Genomic DNA, 20133 nt, shown 5'->3' on the forward strand with positions numbered 1-20133 from the left:
TCACTAGTAAGGAGGGCATCTCTGAAAGGAAGCATATACAATCTTGTCAAGCAGTTAATACCACTAGTAAGGAGGGCATCTCTAAAAGAAAGCATATAGAAACTTGTCAAGCAGTTAATATCACTAGTAAGGAGGGCATCTCTGAAAGGAAGCATATAGAAACTTGTCAAGCAGTTAATACCACTAGTAAGAAGGGCATCTCTGAAAGGAAGCATATAGAAACTTGTCAAGCAGTTAATACCACTAGTAAGAAGGGCATCTCTGAAAGAAAGCATATAGAAACTTGTCAATCAGTTAATATCACTAGTAAGGAGGGCATCTCTAAAAGAAAGCATATAGAAACTTGTCAAGCAGTTAATACCACTAGTAAGGAGGGCATCTCTGAAAGAAAGCATATAGAAACTTGTCAATCAGTTAATACCACTAGTAAGGAGGGCATCTCTGAAAGAAAGCATATAGAAACTTGTCAAGCAGTTAATACCACTAATAAGGAGGGCATCTCTGAAAGAAAGCATATAGAAACTTGTCAATCAGTTAATACCACTAGTAAGGAGGGCATCTCTGAAAGAAAGCATATAGAAACTTGTCAAGCAGTTAATACCACTAGTAAGGAGGGCATCTCTGAAAGAAAGCATATAGAAACTTGTCAATCAGTTAATACCACTAGTAAGGAGGGCATCTCTGAAAGAAAGCATATAGAAACTTGTCAAGCAGTTAATACCACTAGTAAGGAGGGCATCTCTGAAAGAAAGCATATAGAAACTTGTCAATCAGTTAATACCACTAGTAAGGAGGGCATCTCTGAAAGAAAGCATATAGAAACTTGTCAAGCAGTTAATACCACTAGTAAGGAGGGCATCTCTGAAAGAAAGCATATAGAAACTTGTCAATCAGTTAATACCACTAGTAAGGAGGGCATCTCTGAAAGGAAGCATATAGAAACTTGTCAAGCAGTTAATACCTCTATAGTAAGGAGGGCATCTCTGAAAGAAAGCATATAGAAACTTGTCAAGCAGTTAATACCTCTATAGTAAGGAGGGCATCTCTGAAAGAAAGCATATAGAAACTTGTCAAGCAGTTAATACCACTAGTAAGGAGGGCATCTCTAAAAGAAAGCATATAGAAACTTGTCAAGCAGTTAATATCACTAGTAAGGAGGGCATCTCTGAAAGGAAGCATATACAATCTTGTCAAGCAGTTAATACCACTAGTAAGGAGGGCATCTCTAAAAGAAAGCATATAGAAACTTGTCAAGCAGTTAATGTCACTAGTAAGGAGGGCATCTCTGAAAGGAAGCATTATAGAAACTTGTCAAGCAGTTAATACCACTAGTAAGAAGGGCATCTCTGAAAGGAAGCATATAGAAACTTGTCAAGCAGTTAATACCACTAGTAAGAAGGGCATCTCTGAAAGAAAGCATATAGAAACTTGTCAATCAGTTAATATCACTAGTAAGGAGGGCATCTCTAAAAGAAAGCATATAGAAACTTGTCAAGCAGTTAATACCACTAGTAAGGAGGGCATCTCTGAAAGAAAGCATATAGAAACTTGTCAAGCAGTTAATATCACTAGTAAGGAGGGCATCTCTGAAAGGAAGCATATAGAAACTTGTCAAGCAGTTAATACCACTAGTAAGAAGGGCATCTCTGAAAGAAAGCATATAGAAACTTGTCAAGCAGTTAATACCTCTATAGTAAGGAGGGCATCTCTGAAAGAAAGCATATAGAAACTTGTCAAGCAGTTAATACCACTAGTAAGGAGGGCATCTCTAAGGAAAGCATATAGAAACTTGTCAAGCAGTTAATGCCACTAGTAAGAGGGCATCTCTAAAAGAAAGCATATAGAAACTTGTCAATCAGTTAATACCACTAGTAAGGAGGGCATCTCTAAAAGAAAGCATATAGAAACTTGTCAAGCAGTTAATATCACTAGTAAGGAGGGCATCTCTGAAAGGAAGCATATACAATCTTGTCAAGCAGTTAATACCACTAGTAAGGAGGGCATCTCTAAAAGAAAGCATATAGAAACTTGTCAAGCAGTTAATATCACTAGTAAGGAGGGCATCTCTGAAAGGAAGCATATAGAAACTTGTCAAGCAGTTAATACCACTAGTAAGAAGGGCATCTCTGAAAGGAAGCATATAGAAACTTGTCAAGCAGTTAATACCACTAGTAAGAAGGGCATCTCTGAAAGAAAGCATATAGAAACTTGTCAATCAGTTAATATCACTAGTAAGGAGGGCATCTCTAAAAGAAAGCATATAGAAACTTGTCAAGCAGTTAATACCACTAGTAAGGAGGGCATCTCTGAAAGAAAGCATATAGAAACTTGTCAATCAGTTAATACCACTAGTAAGGAGGGCATCTCTGAAAGGAAGCATATAGAAACTTGTCAAGCAGTTAATACCACTAGTAAGAAGGGCATCTCTGAAAGGAAGCATATAGAAACTTGTCAAGCAGTTAATACCACTAGTAAGAAGGGCATCTCTGAAAGAAAGCATATAGAAACTTGTCAAGCAGTTAATATCACTAGTAAGGAGGGCATCTCTGAAAGGAAGCATATAGAAACTTGTCAAGCAGTTAATACCACTAGTAAGAAGGGCATCTCTGAAAGGAAGCATATAGAAACTTGTCAAGCAGTTAATACCACTAGTAAGAAGGGCATCTCTGAAAGAAAGCATATAGAAACTTGTCAAGCAGTTAATATCACTAGTAAGGAGGGCATCTCTGAAAGGAAGCATATAGAAACTTGTCAAGCAGTTAATACCACTAGTAAGAAGGGCATCTCTGAAAGGAAGCATATAGAAACTTGTCAAGCAGTTAATACCTAGTACTAGTAAGAAACTTGGGCATCTCTGAAAGAAAGCATATAGAAACTTGTCAAGCAGTTAATACCACTAGTAAGGAGGGCATCTCTGCAAGAAAGCATATAGAAACTTGTCAAGCAGTTAATACCACTAGTAAGGAGGGCATCTCTGAAAGAAAGCATATAGAAACTTGTCAATACCACTAGTAAGGAGGGCATCTCTGAAAGAAAGCATATAGAACTTGTCAAGCAGTTAATACCACTAGTAAGGAGGGCATCTCTGAAAGAAAGCATATAGAAACTTGTCAAGCAGTTAATACCACTAGTAAGGAGGGCATCTCTGAAAGAAAGCATATAGAAACTTGTCAAGCAGTTAATACCACTAGTAAGGAGGGCATCTCTGAAAGAAAGCATATAGAAACTTGTCAATCAGTTAATACCACTAGTAAGGAGGGCATCTCTGAAAGAAAGCATATAGAAACTTGTCAATCAGTTAATACCACTAGTAAGGAGGGCATCTCTGAAAGAAAGCATATAGAAACTTGTCAAGCAGTTAATACCACTAGTAAGGAGGGCATCTCTGAAAGAAAGCATATAGAAACTTGTCAATCAGTTAATACCACTAGTAAGGAGGGCATCTCTGAAAGGAAGCATATAGAAACTTGTCAAGCAGTTAATACCTCTATAGTAAGGAGGGCATCTCTGAAAGAAAGCATATAGAAACTTGTCAAGCAGTTAATACCTCTATAGTAAGGAGGGCATCTCTGAAAGAAAGCATATAGAAACTTGTCAAGCAGTTAATACCACTAGTAAGGAGGGCATCTCTAAAAGAAAGCATATAGAAACTTGTCAAGCAGTTAATATCACTAGTAAGGAGGGCATCTCTGAAAGGAAGCATATACAATCTTGTCAAGCAGTTAATACCACTAGTAAGGAGGGCATCTCTAAAAGAAAGCATATAGAAACTTGTCAAGCAGTTAATGTCACTAGTAAGGAGGGCATCTCTGAAAGGAAGCATTATAGAAACTTGTCAAGCAGTTAATACCACTAGTAAGAAGGGCATCTCTGAAAGGAAGCATATAGAAACTTGTCAAGCAGTTAATACCACTAGTAAGAAGGGCATCTCTGAAAGAAAGCATATAGAAACTTGTCAATCAGTTAATATCACTAGTAAGGAGGGCATCTCTAAAAGAAAGCATATAGAAACTTGTCAAGCAGTTAATACCACTAGTAAGGAGGGCATCTCTGAAAGAAAGCATATAGAAACTTGTCAAGCAGTTAATATCACTAGTAAGGAGGGCATCTCTGAAAGGAAGCATATAGAAACTTGTCAAGCAGTTAATACCACTAGTAAGAAGGGCATCTCTGAAAGAAAGCATATAGAAACTTGTCAAGCAGTTAATACCTCTATAGTAAGGAGGGCATCTCTGAAAGAAAGCATATAGAAACTTGTCAAGCAGTTAATACCACTAGTAAGGAGGGCATCTCTAAGGAAAGCATATAGAAACTTGTCAAGCAGTTAATGCCACTAGTAAGAGGGCATCTCTAAAAGAAAGCATATAGAAACTTGTCAATCAGTTAATACCACTAGTAAGGAGGGCATCTCTAAAAGAAAGCATATAGAAACTTGTCAAGCAGTTAATATCACTAGTAAGGAGGGCATCTCTGAAAGGAAGCATATACAATCTTGTCAAGCAGTTAATACCACTAGTAAGGAGGGCATCTCTAAAAGAAAGCATATAGAAACTTGTCAAGCAGTTAATATCACTAGTAAGGAGGGCATCTCTGAAAGGAAGCATATAGAAACTTGTCAAGCAGTTAATACCACTAGTAAGAAGGGCATCTCTGAAAGGAAGCATATAGAAACTTGTCAAGCAGTTAATACCACTAGTAAGAAGGGCATCTCTGAAAGAAAGCATATAGAAACTTGTCAATCAGTTAATATCACTAGTAAGGAGGGCATCTCTAAAAGAAAGCATATAGAAACTTGTCAATCAGTTAATACCACTAGTAAGGAGGGCATCTCTGAAAGAAAGCATATAGAAACTTGTCAAGCAGTTAATACCACTAGTAAGGAGGGCATCTCTGAAAGAAAGCATATAGAAACTTGTCAATCAGTTAATACCACTAGTAAGGAGGGCATCTCTGAAAGAAAGCATATAGAAACTTGTCAAGCAGTTAATACCACTAGTAAGGAGGGCATCTCTGAAAGAAAGCATATAGAAACTTGTCAATCAGTTAATACCACTAGTAAGGAGGGCATCTCTGAAAGAAAGCATATAGAAACTTGTCAAGCAGTTAATACCACTAGTAAGGAGGGCATCTCTGAAAGAAAGCATATAGAAACTTGTCAATCAGTTAATACCACTAGTAAGGAGGGCATCTCTGAAAGAAAGCATATAGAAACTTGTCAAGCAGTTAATACCACTAGTAAGGAGGGCATCTCTGAAAGAAAGCATATAGAAACTTGTCAATCAGTTAATACCACTAGTAAGGAGGGCATCTCTGAAAGAAAGCATATAGAAACTTGTCAATCAGTTAATACCACTAGTAAGGAGGGCATCTCTGAAAGGAAGCATATAGAAACTTGTCAAGCAGTTAATACCTCTATAGTAAGGAGGGCATCTCTGAAAGAAAGCATATAGAAACTTGTCAAGCAGTTAATACCTCTATAGTAAGGAGGGCATCTCTGAAAGAAAGCATATAGAAACTTGTCAAGCAGTTAATACCACTAGTAAGGAGGGCATCTCTAAAAGAAAGCATATAGAAACTTGTCAAGCAGTTAATATCACTAGTAAGGAGGGCATCTCTGAAAGGAAGCATATACAATCTTGTCAACCAGTTAATACCACTAGTAAGGAGGGCATCTCTAAAAGAAAGCATATAGAAACTTGTCAAGCAGTTAATGTCACTAGTAAGGAGGGCATCTCTGAAAGGAAGCATTATAGAAACTTGTCAAGCAGTTAATACCACTAGTAAGAAGGGCATCTCTGAAAGGAAGCATATAGAAACTTGTCAAGCAGTTAATACCACTAGTAAGAAGGGCATCTCTGAAAGAAAGCATATAGAAACTTGTCAATCAGTTAATATCACTAGTAAGGAGGGCATCTCTAAAAGAAAGCATATAGAAACTTGTCAAGCAGTTAATACCACTAGTAAGGAGGGCATCTCTGAAAGAAAGCATATAGAAACTTGTCAAGCAGTTAATATCACTAGTAAGGAGGGCATCTCTGAAAGGAAGCATATAGAAACTTGTCAAGCAGTTAATACCACTAGTAAGAAGGGCATCTCTGAAAGAAAGCATATAGAAACTTGTCAAGCAGTTAATACCTCTATAGTAAGGAGGGCATCTCTGAAAGAAAGCATATAGAAACTTGTCAAGCAGTTAATACCACTAGTAAGGAGGGCATCTCTAAGGAAAGCATATAGAAACTTGTCAAGCAGTTAATGCCACTAGTAAGAGGGCCACTCTAAAAGAAAGCATATAGAAACTTGTCAATCAGTTAATACCACTAGTAAGGAGGGCATCTCTAAAAGAAAGCATATAGAAACTTGTCAAGCAGTTAATATCACTAGTAAGGAGGGCATCTCTGAAAGGAAGCATATACAATCTTGTCAAGCAGTTAATACCACTAGTAAGGAGGGCATCTCTAAAAGAAAGCATATAGAAACTTGTCAAGCAGTTAATATCACTAGTAAGGAGGGCATCTCTGAAAGGAAGCATATAGAAACTTGTCAAGCAGTTAATACCACTAGTAAGAAGGGCATCTCTGAAAGGAAGCATATAGAAACTTGTCAAGCAGTTAATACCACTAGTAAGAAGGGCATCTCTGAAAGAAAGCATATAGAAACTTGTCAATCAGTTAATATCACTAGTAAGGAGGGCATCTCTAAAAGAAAGCATATAGAAACTTGTCAAGCAGTTAATACCACTAGTAAGGAGGGCATCTCTGAAAGAAAGCATATAGAAACTTGTCAAGCAGTTAATATCACTAGTAAGGAGGGCATCTCTGAAAGGAAGCATATAGAAACTTGTCAAGCAGTTAATACCACTAGTAAGAAGGGCATCTCTGAAAGAAAGCATATAGAAACTTGTCAAGCAGTTAATACCTCTATAGTAAGGAGGGCATCTCTGAAAGAAAGCATATAGAAACTTGTCAAGCAGTTAATACCACTAGTAAGGAGGGCATCTCTAAGGAAAGCATATAGAAACTTGTCAAGCAGTTAATGCCACTAGTAAGAGGGCATCTCTAAAAGAAAGCATATAGAAACTTGTCAATCAGTTAATACCACTAGTAAGGAGGGCATCTCTAAAAGAAAGCATATAGAAACTTGTCAAGCAGTTAATATCACTAGTAAGGAGGGCATCTCTGAAAGGAAGCATATACAATCTTGTCAAGCAGTTAATACCACTAGTAAGGAGGGCATCTCTAAAAGAAAGCATATAGAAACTTGTCAAGCAGTTAATATCACTAGTAAGAATCTCTGAAAGGAAGCATATAGAAACTTGTCAAGCAGTTAATACCACTAGTAAGAAGGGCATCTCTGAAAGGAAGCATATAGAAACTTGTCAAGCAGTTAATACCACTAGTAAGAAGGGCATCTCTGAAAGAAAGCATATAGAAACTTGTCAATCAGTTAATATCACTAGTAAGGAGGGCATCTCTAAAAGAAAGCATATAGAAACTTGTCAAGCAGTTAATACCACTAGTAAGGAGGGCATCTCTGAAAGAAAGCATATAGAAACTTGTCAATCAGTTAATACCACTAGTAAGGAGGGCATCTCTGAAAGGAAGCATATAGAAACTTGTCAAGCAGTTAATACCACTAGTAAGAAGGGCATCTCTGAAAGGAAGCATATAGAAACTTGTCAAGCAGTTAATACCACTAGTAAGAAGGGCATCTCTGAAAGAAAGCATATAGAAACTTGTCAAGCAGTTAATATCACTAGTAAGGAGGGCATCTCTGAAAGGAAGCATATAGAAACTTGTCAAGCAGTTAATACCACTAGTAAGAAGGGCATCTCTGAAAGGAAGCATATAGAAACTTGTCAAGCAGTTAATACCACTAGTAAGAAGGGCATCTCTGAAAGAAAGCATATAGAAACTTGTCAAGCAGTTAATATCACTAGAAACATCTCTGAAAGGAAGCATATAGAAACTTGTCAAGCAGTTAATACCACTAGTAAGAAGGGCATCTCTGAAAGGAAGCATATAGAAACTTGTCAAGCAGTTAATACCACTAGTAAGAAGGGCATCTCTGAAAGAAAGCATATAGAAACTTGTCAATCAGTTAATATCACTAGTAAGGAGGGCATCTCTAAAAGAAAGCATATAGAAACTTGTCAAGCAGTTAATACCACTAGTAAGGAGGGCATCTCTGAAAGAAAGCATATAGAAACTTGTCAATCAGTTAATACCACTAGTAAGGAGGGCATCTCTGAAAGAAAGCATATAGAAACTTGTCAAGCAGTTAATACCACTAGTAAGGAGGGCATCTCTGAAAGAAAGCATATAGAAACTTGTCAATCAGTTAATACCACTAGTAAGGAGGGCATCTCTGAAAGAAAGCATATAGAAACTTGTCAAGCAGTTAATACCACTAGTAAGGAGGGCATCTCTGAAAGAAAGCATATAGAAACTTGTCAATCAGTTAATACCACTAGTAAGGAGGGCATCTCTGAAAGAAAGCATATAGAAACTTGTCAAGCAGTTAATACCACTAGTAAGGAGGGCATCTCTGAAAGAAAGCATATAGAAACTTGTCAATCAGTTAATACCACTAGTAAGGAGGGCATCTCTGAAAGAAAGCATATAGAAACTTGTCAAGCAGTTAATACCACTAGTAAGGAGGGCATCTCTGAAAGAAAGCATATAGAAACTTGTCAATCAGTTAATACCACTAGTAAGGAGGGCATCTCTGAAAGGAAGCATATAGAAACTTGTCAAGCAGTTAATACCTCTATAGTAAGGAGGGCATCTCTGAAAGAAAGCATATAGAAACTTGTCAAGCAGTTAATACCTCTATAGTAAGGAGGGCATCTCTGAAAGAAAGCATATAGAAACTTGTCAAGCAGTTAATACCACTAGTAAGGAGGGCATCTCTAAAAGAAAGCATATAGAAACTTGTCAAGCAGTTAATATCACTAGTAAGGAGGGCATCTCTGAAAGGAAGCATATACAATCTTGTCAAGCAGATTAATACCACTAGTAAGGAGGGCATCTCTAAAAGAAAGCATATAGAAACTTGTCAAGCAGTTAATGTCACTAGTAAGGAGGGCATCTCTGAAAGGAAGCATTATAGAAACTTGTCAAGCAGTTAATACCACTAGTAAGAAGGGCATCTCTGAAAGGAAGCATATAGAAACTTGTCAAGCAGTTAATACCACTAGTAAGAAGGGCATCTCTGAAAGAAAGCATATAGAAACTTGTCAATCAGTTAATATCACTAGTAAGGAGGGCATCTCTAAAAGAAAGCATATAGAAACTTGTCAAGCAGTTAATACCACTAGTAAGGAGGGCATCTCTGAAAGAAAGCATATAGAAACTTGTCAAGCAGTTAATATCACTAGTAAGGAGGGCATCTCTGAAAGGAAGCATATAGAAACTTGTCAAGCAGTTAATACCACTAGTAAGAAGGGCATCTCTGAAAGAAAGCATATAGAAACTTGTCAAGCAGTTAATACCTCTATAGTAAGGAGGGCATCTCTGAAAGAAAGCATATAGAAACTTGTCAAGCAGTTAATACCACTAGTAAGGAGGGCATCTCTAAGGAAAGCATATAGAAACTTGTCAAGCAGTTAATGCCACTAGTAAGAGGGCATCTCTAAAAGAAAGCATATAGAAACTTGTCAATCAGTTAATACCACTAGTAAGGAGGGCATCTCTAAAAGAAAGCATATAGAAACTTGTCAAGCAGTTAATATCACTAGTAAGGAGGGCATCTCTGAAAGGAAGCATATACAATCTTGTCAAGCAGTTAATACCACTAGTAAGGAGGGCATCTCTAAAAGAAAGCATATAGAAACTTGTCAAGCAGTTAATATCACTAGTAAGGAGGGCATCTCTGAAAGGAAGCATATAGAAACTTGTCAAGCAGTTAATACCACTAGTAAGAAGGGCATCTCTGAAAGGAAGCATATAGAAACTTGTCAAGCAGTTAATACCACTAGTAAGAAGGGCATCTCTGAAAGAAAGCATATAGAAACTTGTCAATCAGTTAATATCACTAGTAAGGAGGGCATCTCTAAAAGAAAGCATATAGAAACTTGTCAAGCAGTTAATACCACTAGTAAGGAGGGCATCTCTGAAAGAAAGCATATAGAAACTTGTCAATCAGTTAATACCACTAGTAAGGAGGGCATCTCTGAAAGGAAGCATATAGAAACTTGTCAAGCAGTTAATACCACTAGTAAGAAGGGCATCTCTGAAAGGAAGCATATAGAAACTTGTCAAGCAGTTAATACCACTAGTAAGAAGGGCATCTCTGAAAGAAAGCATATAGAAACTTGTCAAGCAGTTAATATCACTAGTAAGGAGGGCATCTCTGAAAGGAAGCATATAGAAACTTGTCAAGCAGTTAATACCACTAGTAAGAAGGGCATCTCTGAAAGGAAGCATATAGAAACTTGTCAAGCAGTTAATACCACTAGTAAGAAGGGCATCTCTGAAAGAAAGCATATAGAAACTTGTCAAGCAGTTAATATCACTAGTAAGGAGGGCATCTCTGAAAGGAAGCATATAGAAACTTGTCAAGCAGTTAATACCACTAGTAAGAAGGGCATCTCTGAAAGGAAGCATATAGAAACTTGTCAAGCAGTTAATACCACTAGTAAGAAGGGCATCTCTGAAAGAAAGCATATAGAAACTTGTCAATCAGTTAATATCACTAGTAAGGAGGGCATCTCTAAAAGAAAGCATATAGAAACTTGTCAAGCAGTTAATACCACTAGTAAGGAGGGCATCTCTGAAAGAAAGCATATAGAAACTTGTCAATCAGTTAATACCACTAGTAAGGAGGGCATCTCTGAAAGAAAGCATATAGAAACTTGTCAAGCAGTTAATACCACTAGTAAGGAGGGCATCTCTGAAAGAAAGCATATAGAAACTTGTCAATCAGTTAATACCACTAGTAAGGAGGGCATCTCTGAAAGAAAGCATATAGAAACTTGTCAAGCAGTTAATACCACTAGTAAGGAGGGCATCTCTGAAAGAAAGCATATAGAAACTTGTCAATCAGTTAATACCACTAGTAAGGAGGGCATCTCTGAAAGAAAGCATATAGAAACTTGTCAAGCAGTTAATACCACTAGTAAGGAGGGCATCTCTGAAAGAAAGCATATAGAAACTTGTCAATCAGTTAATACCACTAGTAAGGAGGGCATCTCTGAAAGGAAGCATATACAATCTTGTCAAGCAGTTAATACCACTAGTAAGGAGGGCATCTCTAAAAGAAAGCATATAGAAACTTGTCAAGCAGTTAATATCACTAGTAAGGAGGGCATCTCTGAAAGGAAGCATATAGAAACTTGTCAAGCAGTTAATACCACTAGTAAGAAGGGCATCTCTGAAAGGAAGCATATAGAAACTTGTCAAGCAGTTAATACCACTAGTAAGAAGGGCATCTCTGAAAGAAAGCATATAGAAACTTGTCAATCAGTTAATATCACTAGTAAGGAGGGCATCTCTAAAAGAAAGCATATAGAAACTTGTCAAGCAGTTAATACCACTAGTAAGGAGGGCATCTCTGAAAGAAAGCATATAGAAACTTGTCAATCAGTTAATACCACTAGTAAGGAGGGCATCTCTGAAAGGAAGCATATAGAAACTTGTCAAGCAGTTAATACCACTAGTAAGAAGGGCATCTCTGAAAGGAAGCATATAGAAACTTGTCAAGCAGTTAATACCACTAGTAAGAAGGGCATCTCTGAAAGAAAGCATATAGAAACTTGTCAAGCAGTTAATATCACTAGTAAGGAGGGCATCTCTGAAAGGAAGCATATAGAAACTTGTCAAGCAGTTAATACCACTAGTAAGAAGGGCATCTCTGAAAGGAAGCATATAGAAACTTGTCAAGCAGTTAATACCACTAGTAAGAAGGGCATCTCTGAAAGAAAGCATATAGAAACTTGTCAAGCAGTTAATATCACTAGTAAGGAGGGCATCTCTGAAAGGAAGCATATAGAAACTTGTCAAGCAGTTAATACCACTAGTAAGAAGGGCATCTCTGAAAGGAAGCATATAGAAACTTGTCAAGCAGTTAATACCACTAGTAAGAAGGGCATCTCTGAAAGAAAGCATATAGAAACTTGTCAATCAGTTAATATCACTAGTAAGGAGGGGCATCTCTAAAAGAAAGCATATAGAAACTTGTCAAGCAGTTAATACCACTAGTAAGGAGGGCATCTCTGAAAGAAAGCATATAGAAACTTGTCAATCAGTTAATACCACTAGTAAGGAGGGCATCTCTGAAAGAAAGCATATAGAAACTTGTCAAGCAGTTAATACCACTAGTAAGGAGGGCATCTCTGAAAGAAAGCATATAGAAACTTGTCAATCAGTTAATACCACTAGTAAGGAGGGCATCTCTGAAAGAAAGCATATAGAAACTTGTCAAGCAGTTAATACCACTAGTAAGGAGGGCATCTCTGAAAGAAAGCATATAGAAACTTGTCAATCAGTTAATACCACTAGTAAGGAGGGCATCTCTGAAAGAAAGCATATAGAAACTTGTCAAGCAGTTAATACCACTAGTAAGGAGGGCATCTCTGAAAGAAAGCATATAGAAACTTGTCAATCAGTTAATACCACTAGTAAGGAGGGCATCTCTGAAAGAAAGCATATAGAAACTTGTCAAGCAGTTAATACCACTAGTAAGGAGGGCATCTCTGAAAGAAAGCATATAGAAACTTGTCAATCAGTTAATACCACTAGTAAGGAGGGCATCTCTGAAAGGAAGCATATAGAAACTTGTCAAGCAGTTAATACCTCTATAGTAAGGAGGGCATCTCTGAAAGAAAGCATATAGAAACTTGTCAAGCAGTTAATACCTCTATAGTAAGGAGGGCATCTCTGAAAGAAAGCATATAGAAACTTGTCAAGCAGTTAATACCACTAGTAAGGAGGGCATCTCTAAAAGAAAGCATATAGAAACTTGTCAAGCAGTTAATATCACTAGTAAGGAGGGCATCTCTGAAAGAAAGCATATACAATCTTGTCAAGCAGTTAATACCACTAGTAAGGAGGGCATCTCTAAAAGAAAGCATATAGAAACTTGTCAAGCAGTTAATGTCACTAGTAAGGAGGGCATCTCTGAAAGGAAGCATTATAGAAACTTGTCAAGCAGTTAATACCACTAGTAAGAAGGGCATCTCTGAAAGGAAGCATATAGAAACTTGTCAAGCAGTTAATACCACTAGTAAGAAGGGCATCTCTGAAAGAAAGCATATAGAAACTTGTCAATCAGTTAATATCACTAGTAAGGAGGGCATCTCTAAAAGAAAGCATATAGAAACTTGTCAAGCAGTTAATACCACTAGTAAGGAGGGCATCTCTGAAAGAAAGCATATAGAAACTTGTCAAGCAGTTAATATCACTAGTAAGGAGGGCATCTCTGAAAGGAAGCATATAGAAACTTGTCAAGCAGTTAATACCACTAGTAAGAAGGGCATCTCTGAAAGAAAGCATATAGAAACTTGTCAAGCAGTTAATACCTCTATAGTAAGGAGGGCATCTCTGAAAGAAAGCATATAGAAACTTGTCAAGCAGTTAATACCACTAGTAAGGAGGGCATCTCTAAGGAAAGCATATAGAAACTTGTCAAGCAGTTAATGCCACTAGTAAGAGGGCATCTCTAAAAGAAAGCATATAGAAACTTGTCAATCAGTTAATACCACTAGTAAGGAGGGCATCTCTAAAAGAAAGCATATAGAAACTTGTCAAGCAGTTAATATCACTAGTAAGGAGGGCATCTCTGAAAGGAAGCATATACAATCTTGTCAAGCAGTTAATACCACTAGTAAGGAGGGCATCTCTAAAAGAAAGCATATAGAAACTTGTCAAGCAGTTAATATCACTAGTAAGGAGGGCATCTCTGAAAGGAAGCATATAGAAACTTGTCAAGCAGTTAATACCACTAGTAAGAAGGGCATCTCTGAAAGGAAGCATATAGAAACTTGTCAAGCAGTTAATACCACTAGTAAGAAGGGCATCTCTGAAAGAAAGCATATAGAAACTTGTCAATCAGTTAATATCACTAGTAAGGAGGGCATCTCTAAAAGAAAGCATATAGAAACTTGTCAATCAGTTAATACCACTAGTAAGGAGGGCATCTCTGAAAGAAAGCATATAGAAACTTGTCAATAAGTTAATACCACTAGTAAGGAGGGCATCTCTGAAAGAAAGCATATAGAAACTTGTCAATCAGTTAATACCACTAGTAAGGAGGGCATCTCTGAAAGAAAGCATATAGAAACTTGTCAATCAGTTAATACCACTAGTAAGGAGGGCATCTCTGAAAGAAAGCATATAGAAACTTGTCAATCAGTTAATACCACTAGTAAGGAGGGCATCTCTGAAAGAAAGCATATAGAAACTTGTCAAGCAGTTAATACCACTAGTAAGGAGGGCATCTCTGAAAGAAAGCATATAGAAACTTGTCAAGCAGTTAATACCACTAGTAAGGAGGGCATCTCTGAAAGGAAGCATATAGAAACTTGTCAAGCAGTTAATATCACTAGTAAGGAGGGCATCTCTGAAAGAAAGCATATAGAAACTTTTCAAGCGGTTAATACCACTAGTAAGGAGGGCATCTCTGAAAGAAAGCATATAGAAACTTGTCACGCAGTTAATACCACTAGTAAGGAGGGCATCTCTGAAAGGAAGCATATAGAAACTTGTCAAGCAGTTAATACCACTAGTAAGGAGGGCATCTCTGAAAGAAAGCATATAGAAACTTGTCACGCAGTTAATACCACTAGTAAGGAGGGCATCTCTGAAAGGAAGCATATAGAAACTTGTCAAGCAGTTAATACCACTAGTAAGGAGGGCATCCCTGAAAGAAACCATATAGAAACTTGTCAAGCAGTTAATACCACTAGTAAAGAGGGCATCTCTGAAAGAAAGCATATAGAAACTTGTCAATCAGTTAATTCCACTAGTAAAGAGGGCATCTCTGAAAGAAAGCATATAGAAACTTGTCAAGCAGTTAATACCACTAGTAAGGAGGGCATCTCTGAAAGAAAGCATATAGAAACTTGTCAAGCAGTTAATACCACTAGTAAGGAGGGCATCTCTGAAAGAAAGCATATAGAAACTTGTCAAGCAGTTAATACCACTAGTAAGGAGGGCATCTCTGAAAGAAAGCATATAGAAACTTGTCAAGCAGTTAATACCACTAGTAAGGAGGGCATCTCTAAAAGAAAGCATATAGAAACTTGTCAAGCAGTTAATACCACTAGTAAGGAGGGCATCTCTAAAAGAAAGCATATAGCAACTTGTCAATCAGTTAATACCACTAGTAAGGAGGGCATCTCTGAAAGGAAGCATATAGAAACTTGTCAAGCAGTTAATACCACTAGTAAGAAGGGCATCTCTGAAAGAAAGCATATAGAAACTTGTCAAGCAGTTAATACCTCTATAGTAAGGAGGGCATCTCTGAAAGAAAGCATATAGAAACTTGTCAAGCAGTTAATACCACTAGTAAGGAGGGCATCTCTAAGGAAAGCATATAGAAACTTGTCAAGCAGTTAATGCCACTAGTAAGAGGGCATCTCTAAAAGAAAGCATATAGAAACTTGTCAAGCAGTTAATACCACTAGTAAGGAGGGCATCTCTAAAAGAAAGCATATAGAAACTTGTCAAGCAGTTAATACCACTAGTAAGGAGGGCATCTCTAAAAGAAAGCATATAGAAATTTGTCAAGCAGTTAATACCACTAGTAAGGAGGGCATCTCTAAAAGAAAGCATATACCAACTTGTCAATCAGTTAATACCACTAGTAAGGAGGGCATCTCTAAAAGAAAGCATATAGAAAGTTGTCAAGCAGTTAATGCCACTAGTAAGGAGGGCATCTCTAAAAGAAAGCATATAGAAACTTGTCAATCGGTTAATACCACTAGTAAGGAGGGCATCTCTAAAAGAAAGCAAGTTGAATAAAGAGGCACAGTTATATGCATGCCAATGAGTCAATTTAACCGAGAATAGTAAATCATTTTCCGACAATTCTATTCGAGCAAAAAGTTCCGTAGATAGAAATACTAAAATACTTCAAATTTATTGAAACATTCCAGTAATCGATTTAGGCAAGTACAGTGTCAAAATTTGATTATCATTTTTCTTGTCTTCCAGTAACCATGGTAACTGTCATTTTATCATGTCGTGGTTTATTTTTTCAGGCAATCCTTCAGATTGGCAGGGTTATATATTGTTACAAAGGGCTTATATTTGACATGCCCTAGTTTTCAGAGATTTTTATTCTGCTGGCGTTTTTCAATAGGTTCTTCCAAAACGGCCAATTATGGTACCGTAAACGTTCGCCTAATGGCGCTCTGGAGTTCATGGAAATGAGAGAGCGCCATCCCTGTAAAAGCCGATTATTATCACTGAGCATTAAGGGTACGTGTAGTTAAAGGGTGAAACATATCGACACATACACAAGATCGAACAAACTTGTTCATGATAATGCGGTAATCATTCACCTGATACGTTGTGGCCCAGCGAGCAGAGCATTAGACTATAGTGCGAGGATAAAGATAACTTGTGGAGAAGATGGTTCGAATCTCATGCAGTAATTTCTGACAGATGTCTGTCAATGTTTTTTTTTCTGATTTGAGGAAATTTTATTTTCTATTTTCTTGATTTTATCTTCAAAACTGTTTATATAATTTTATTATTTTATCTTGTATTGTCTTTTTTTCATGATTCTTTGTTTTTATCGTTTCATTTTAGAGTAACTCAATCCATTCAATCAAATGTTGTAATGAACCTGTTTGATTGTATAGGCATTTGTTATGTGTGTGAGACGAACTGTCGCGTGCGACAAGTCTTTCAATTCGCGTGAGTGTCCTTGCCTATGCATCAGTGGTTATAAGAGGTATATCATTTTATTCGAAAGGGGGGGTCCCAAATATACGGGGGTCATAAAGTCTTGGAAAGAATAATAGGATGGGGTCATAAAATGTTTTATGACCAAAATGTAGGGAGTCACACGATGACCATAGAAAGTGTGTTATTTTATTCAAAAAGACTGATTTCAATACCATTTTGGGGTTTGGGATCATAAAATTTTTGTTGCCGAAATAGGGGGTGCGCAATTTTATTGACGCAGACTTTTTGTAAATTTGGGACCCCCCTTTCGAAAAAAATGATAGCCCTCTAAGAGGATTCAAAAGATAAACTCTGCCCCAATAATCCCTAGCTATATTTGTTTGAAACTGTTCCACGGAGGATGTATCATAATAGGCTCAGTCTTCAAATGATATAAATAAAATTTGAATGAGTGAACGAACAAAATCATACAACGACCAACTGAGGCTGCGCATATGACGTATCATCCCGTAAATACTACTCAAATGCATTCAACAAAAGCATGATTGCATCTACCGCGACAGTTCGTCTCACACACATAACAAAATGCACTACGATCAAATAGGTTGATGACAACATTTGATTGAATGGACTGCACTATGGGGGCTATCCCTGTAAACCGGTTCAAATCCTTTGTTTGGAGCCAATCGATAAACGCAAGGCTATCATTGAATACTGGCTATGAGCGTGTTTATAGTGAGACAATCTTTCCGTTATTTAGCTAAACTACTGCGTAGTCTAGATTTGCAATGGTTAGTAAAACATAAACAAATATAGACTGCGTGGCAGTCCAGCTAAGTACCGCATAATCTGGCTCACTATAAACACGCTCTAGGATTCCACAACACAATAAGGCGCTTTGGAAGGCACACCATACCCTAATGGCTTTCCATATTATGTGCACTCAACAACTATTCAGTATCGAAGCCCGGTATCGAAGTTACGTAATGTTACTATGTCAACGGGATCACGCGCTTAAGTAATGAACCACGATCGAAAGAATCAGTACACAAAAAAGGCATACCAAAATAGCGTGATCGTAATGATCGCCATACAAACAGTGCTTGGTTCCGATACCATCACGGAGTTACGTAACTACTTCGTGGTCTGATAGTTAGGCCTATATGATCAATGGTCTGATCTACTTGGGTTCGATCCTTTTAAGAAAAGAAAAAAATAGCTGATCATTTATAATGCATAAATGAATAAAGTAATGTAGTTACACAATTTGAAACATTGAGGCCGTTCTATTTTTTTAAAGGTCATTTAACTGTTAAATGTAGTGGAATATATCACGCATTGCTAGGTAGCAGGTGGAGCAAATTTTGTCGACGGTTTTTGTTGCCGTTTGTTCGCAGTGCCTATTTATCTTTAAAAAAAATAAGAAAATTAAAATTAAATTTTAAAAAATTCACAATACTCGTTCGTAAAATGGGGACAAAATCCAAAAACATTTCTTGACCCTTCTTCACATAAAAGTGGGAGCAGAAATCAAGATTCGAACAAGTATCATTCACCATTCAAGGCGCACCCTCTACCGACTGAGCTAACGGGTCAGACAATAGAAGGGTGTAATTTTGAACTGAAGAATATTAAAAAAATATGAAGAAATTACAATGTTATAAAAAGATTTACCAAAATAAGTTAGGTATAACGTATTAATCGATTTACAAATTAAGTCCAATGGCACTTTGAGAAAGAATACCCGAAGAAACCCCAAAACATTTGCTGCTCTAGCAACTAACCTAGTGACCTAAAGTATTGGGTCATGTCACGATATTTTTTCTGAGGCATTATGTCCAGGTTGCTCAATTTAACATACACGTATCCTTAATGCTGTTGAGATTTTACAAGGATGGCGCTCTCACATTTCTAAGAATCCAAAAGCGCCATTAGGCGAACGTTTACGGTATTTTCTTCCATTCCTATAGTCTTTCGTCGTCATTTTTGGTTAATTCTTGGCTCTAAATAAAGTTGATGTAAATCAATGGTGTTGTTTTTATAAGAAAATAAAACAATTATAATGTATTTCGACGCGCCTTAGAGTAGACTATTTTATTATATTTTGTTATTCTAATTAAGTGTTTACATACCTGTAAATATTGTTATTGAATTTGTTGTAGCTGGCATATGCAATATGAACTCCAAACCCAGCCCCTATGGAGTAGAATATTTGAATGGCCGCATCTATCCACACCTAGTAGAATTATTGTTAATAAATACAATAATTAGAAACAAAACATTTAACAAGTTAAACAGAGTTTGACAAACTATGTAGCAAGCACTAAGAAACTATTATTTTATAGGTTATGTAGGTTTCCTTAAAGGCACATTTACAAATTGTTTTAGGATGATCGACTGAAATGTGTAGAATGTCCTTATTTTCTACTCAGCGTGCTGCTGCTTGTGCTCTCAACTCTTCGATCACGTCTAAGAAGGCAATATAAATACCAATAATGATCCACGTGACAAGCACCAATGAGTTTCACTCAACATTTACTTTTGAAGTTTGTGTAATATTACACAAACTTCAAAAGTTAATTTTGAGTAAACACATTATACACATATGAATCACCAAAAATAATGTGTGCAAAATTTTAAACTTAAAACCTCTTATTGTCTCTTACTCACTATTTATTCTTCTTTCTTTATTTCGACCTTTCCACGTTCCTTCTATTATTTAGTTGTCTGAGTATTTTTCATGCATAGGGTGGAATATTGTGTAGTTAAGTTGTCTGATGCGCGCTTTTGAAAAGAGTTTGTGTGAGGAAATCCTAAACAGGAAAATCTACTTTGCTAGCACTGTTGCAACTTTAAGTACAGAACTGTGGGGTAGGGGTGCTTGGGGTGATCAGGTACATGTAAGTCTACTTTGCTAGCACTGTTGTACTTTAAGTACAGGACTGTGGGGTGGGGTTCTATCTGTATCTGTCTGGTCACGTACAATCACCATCTCTGGTTGTCGCATACGTTGGGGGGGGGGGGGGTCATGTGCAAAGTCGCGGTTAAATATTAAAGTGGGCCTTTGAAGTCAGCGTCTTGATGTTGATGGTTTGTGTGAGGAAATCCTTAAACAGGAAAATCAACATTGCTAGCACTGTTGCTTCTTTGAGTACAGGAATGTGGCGTGTATATGTAGGGAGGGTGTGGGGTGTGGGGGGGTATAGGCTTATGTATACATGGGGTGTGTGTGGAGCGTACTCGTACTTAATACGTTGGGTGGGGGCGTTTGTAAATGCCGTCA

The 20133-nt window shown here is 37.2% G+C and overlaps 1 protein-coding gene across 1 annotated transcript in view; it reads right to left on the reverse strand.

Annotated features, from left to right (window-relative positions):
* The window catches only part of LOC140136350 (sodium-dependent noradrenaline transporter-like), a 42477-nt gene that overhangs the window by 12516 nt on the left and 9828 nt on the right, over positions 1 to 20133 (reverse strand). Inside the window, exon 6 of the mRNA XM_072158081.1 lies at positions 18983 to 19086. Coding sequence (XP_072014182.1) covers positions 18983 to 19086 — 104 coding nt within the window. The remainder of the gene's footprint in view (positions 1 to 18982; positions 19087 to 20133) is intronic.

Source organism: Amphiura filiformis, chromosome 16, assembly GCF_039555335.1.
Source record: "Amphiura filiformis chromosome 16, Afil_fr2py, whole genome shotgun sequence".
In the NCBI taxonomy this organism is placed as follows: Eukaryota; Metazoa; Echinodermata; class Ophiuroidea; order Amphilepidida; family Amphiuridae; genus Amphiura; species Amphiura filiformis.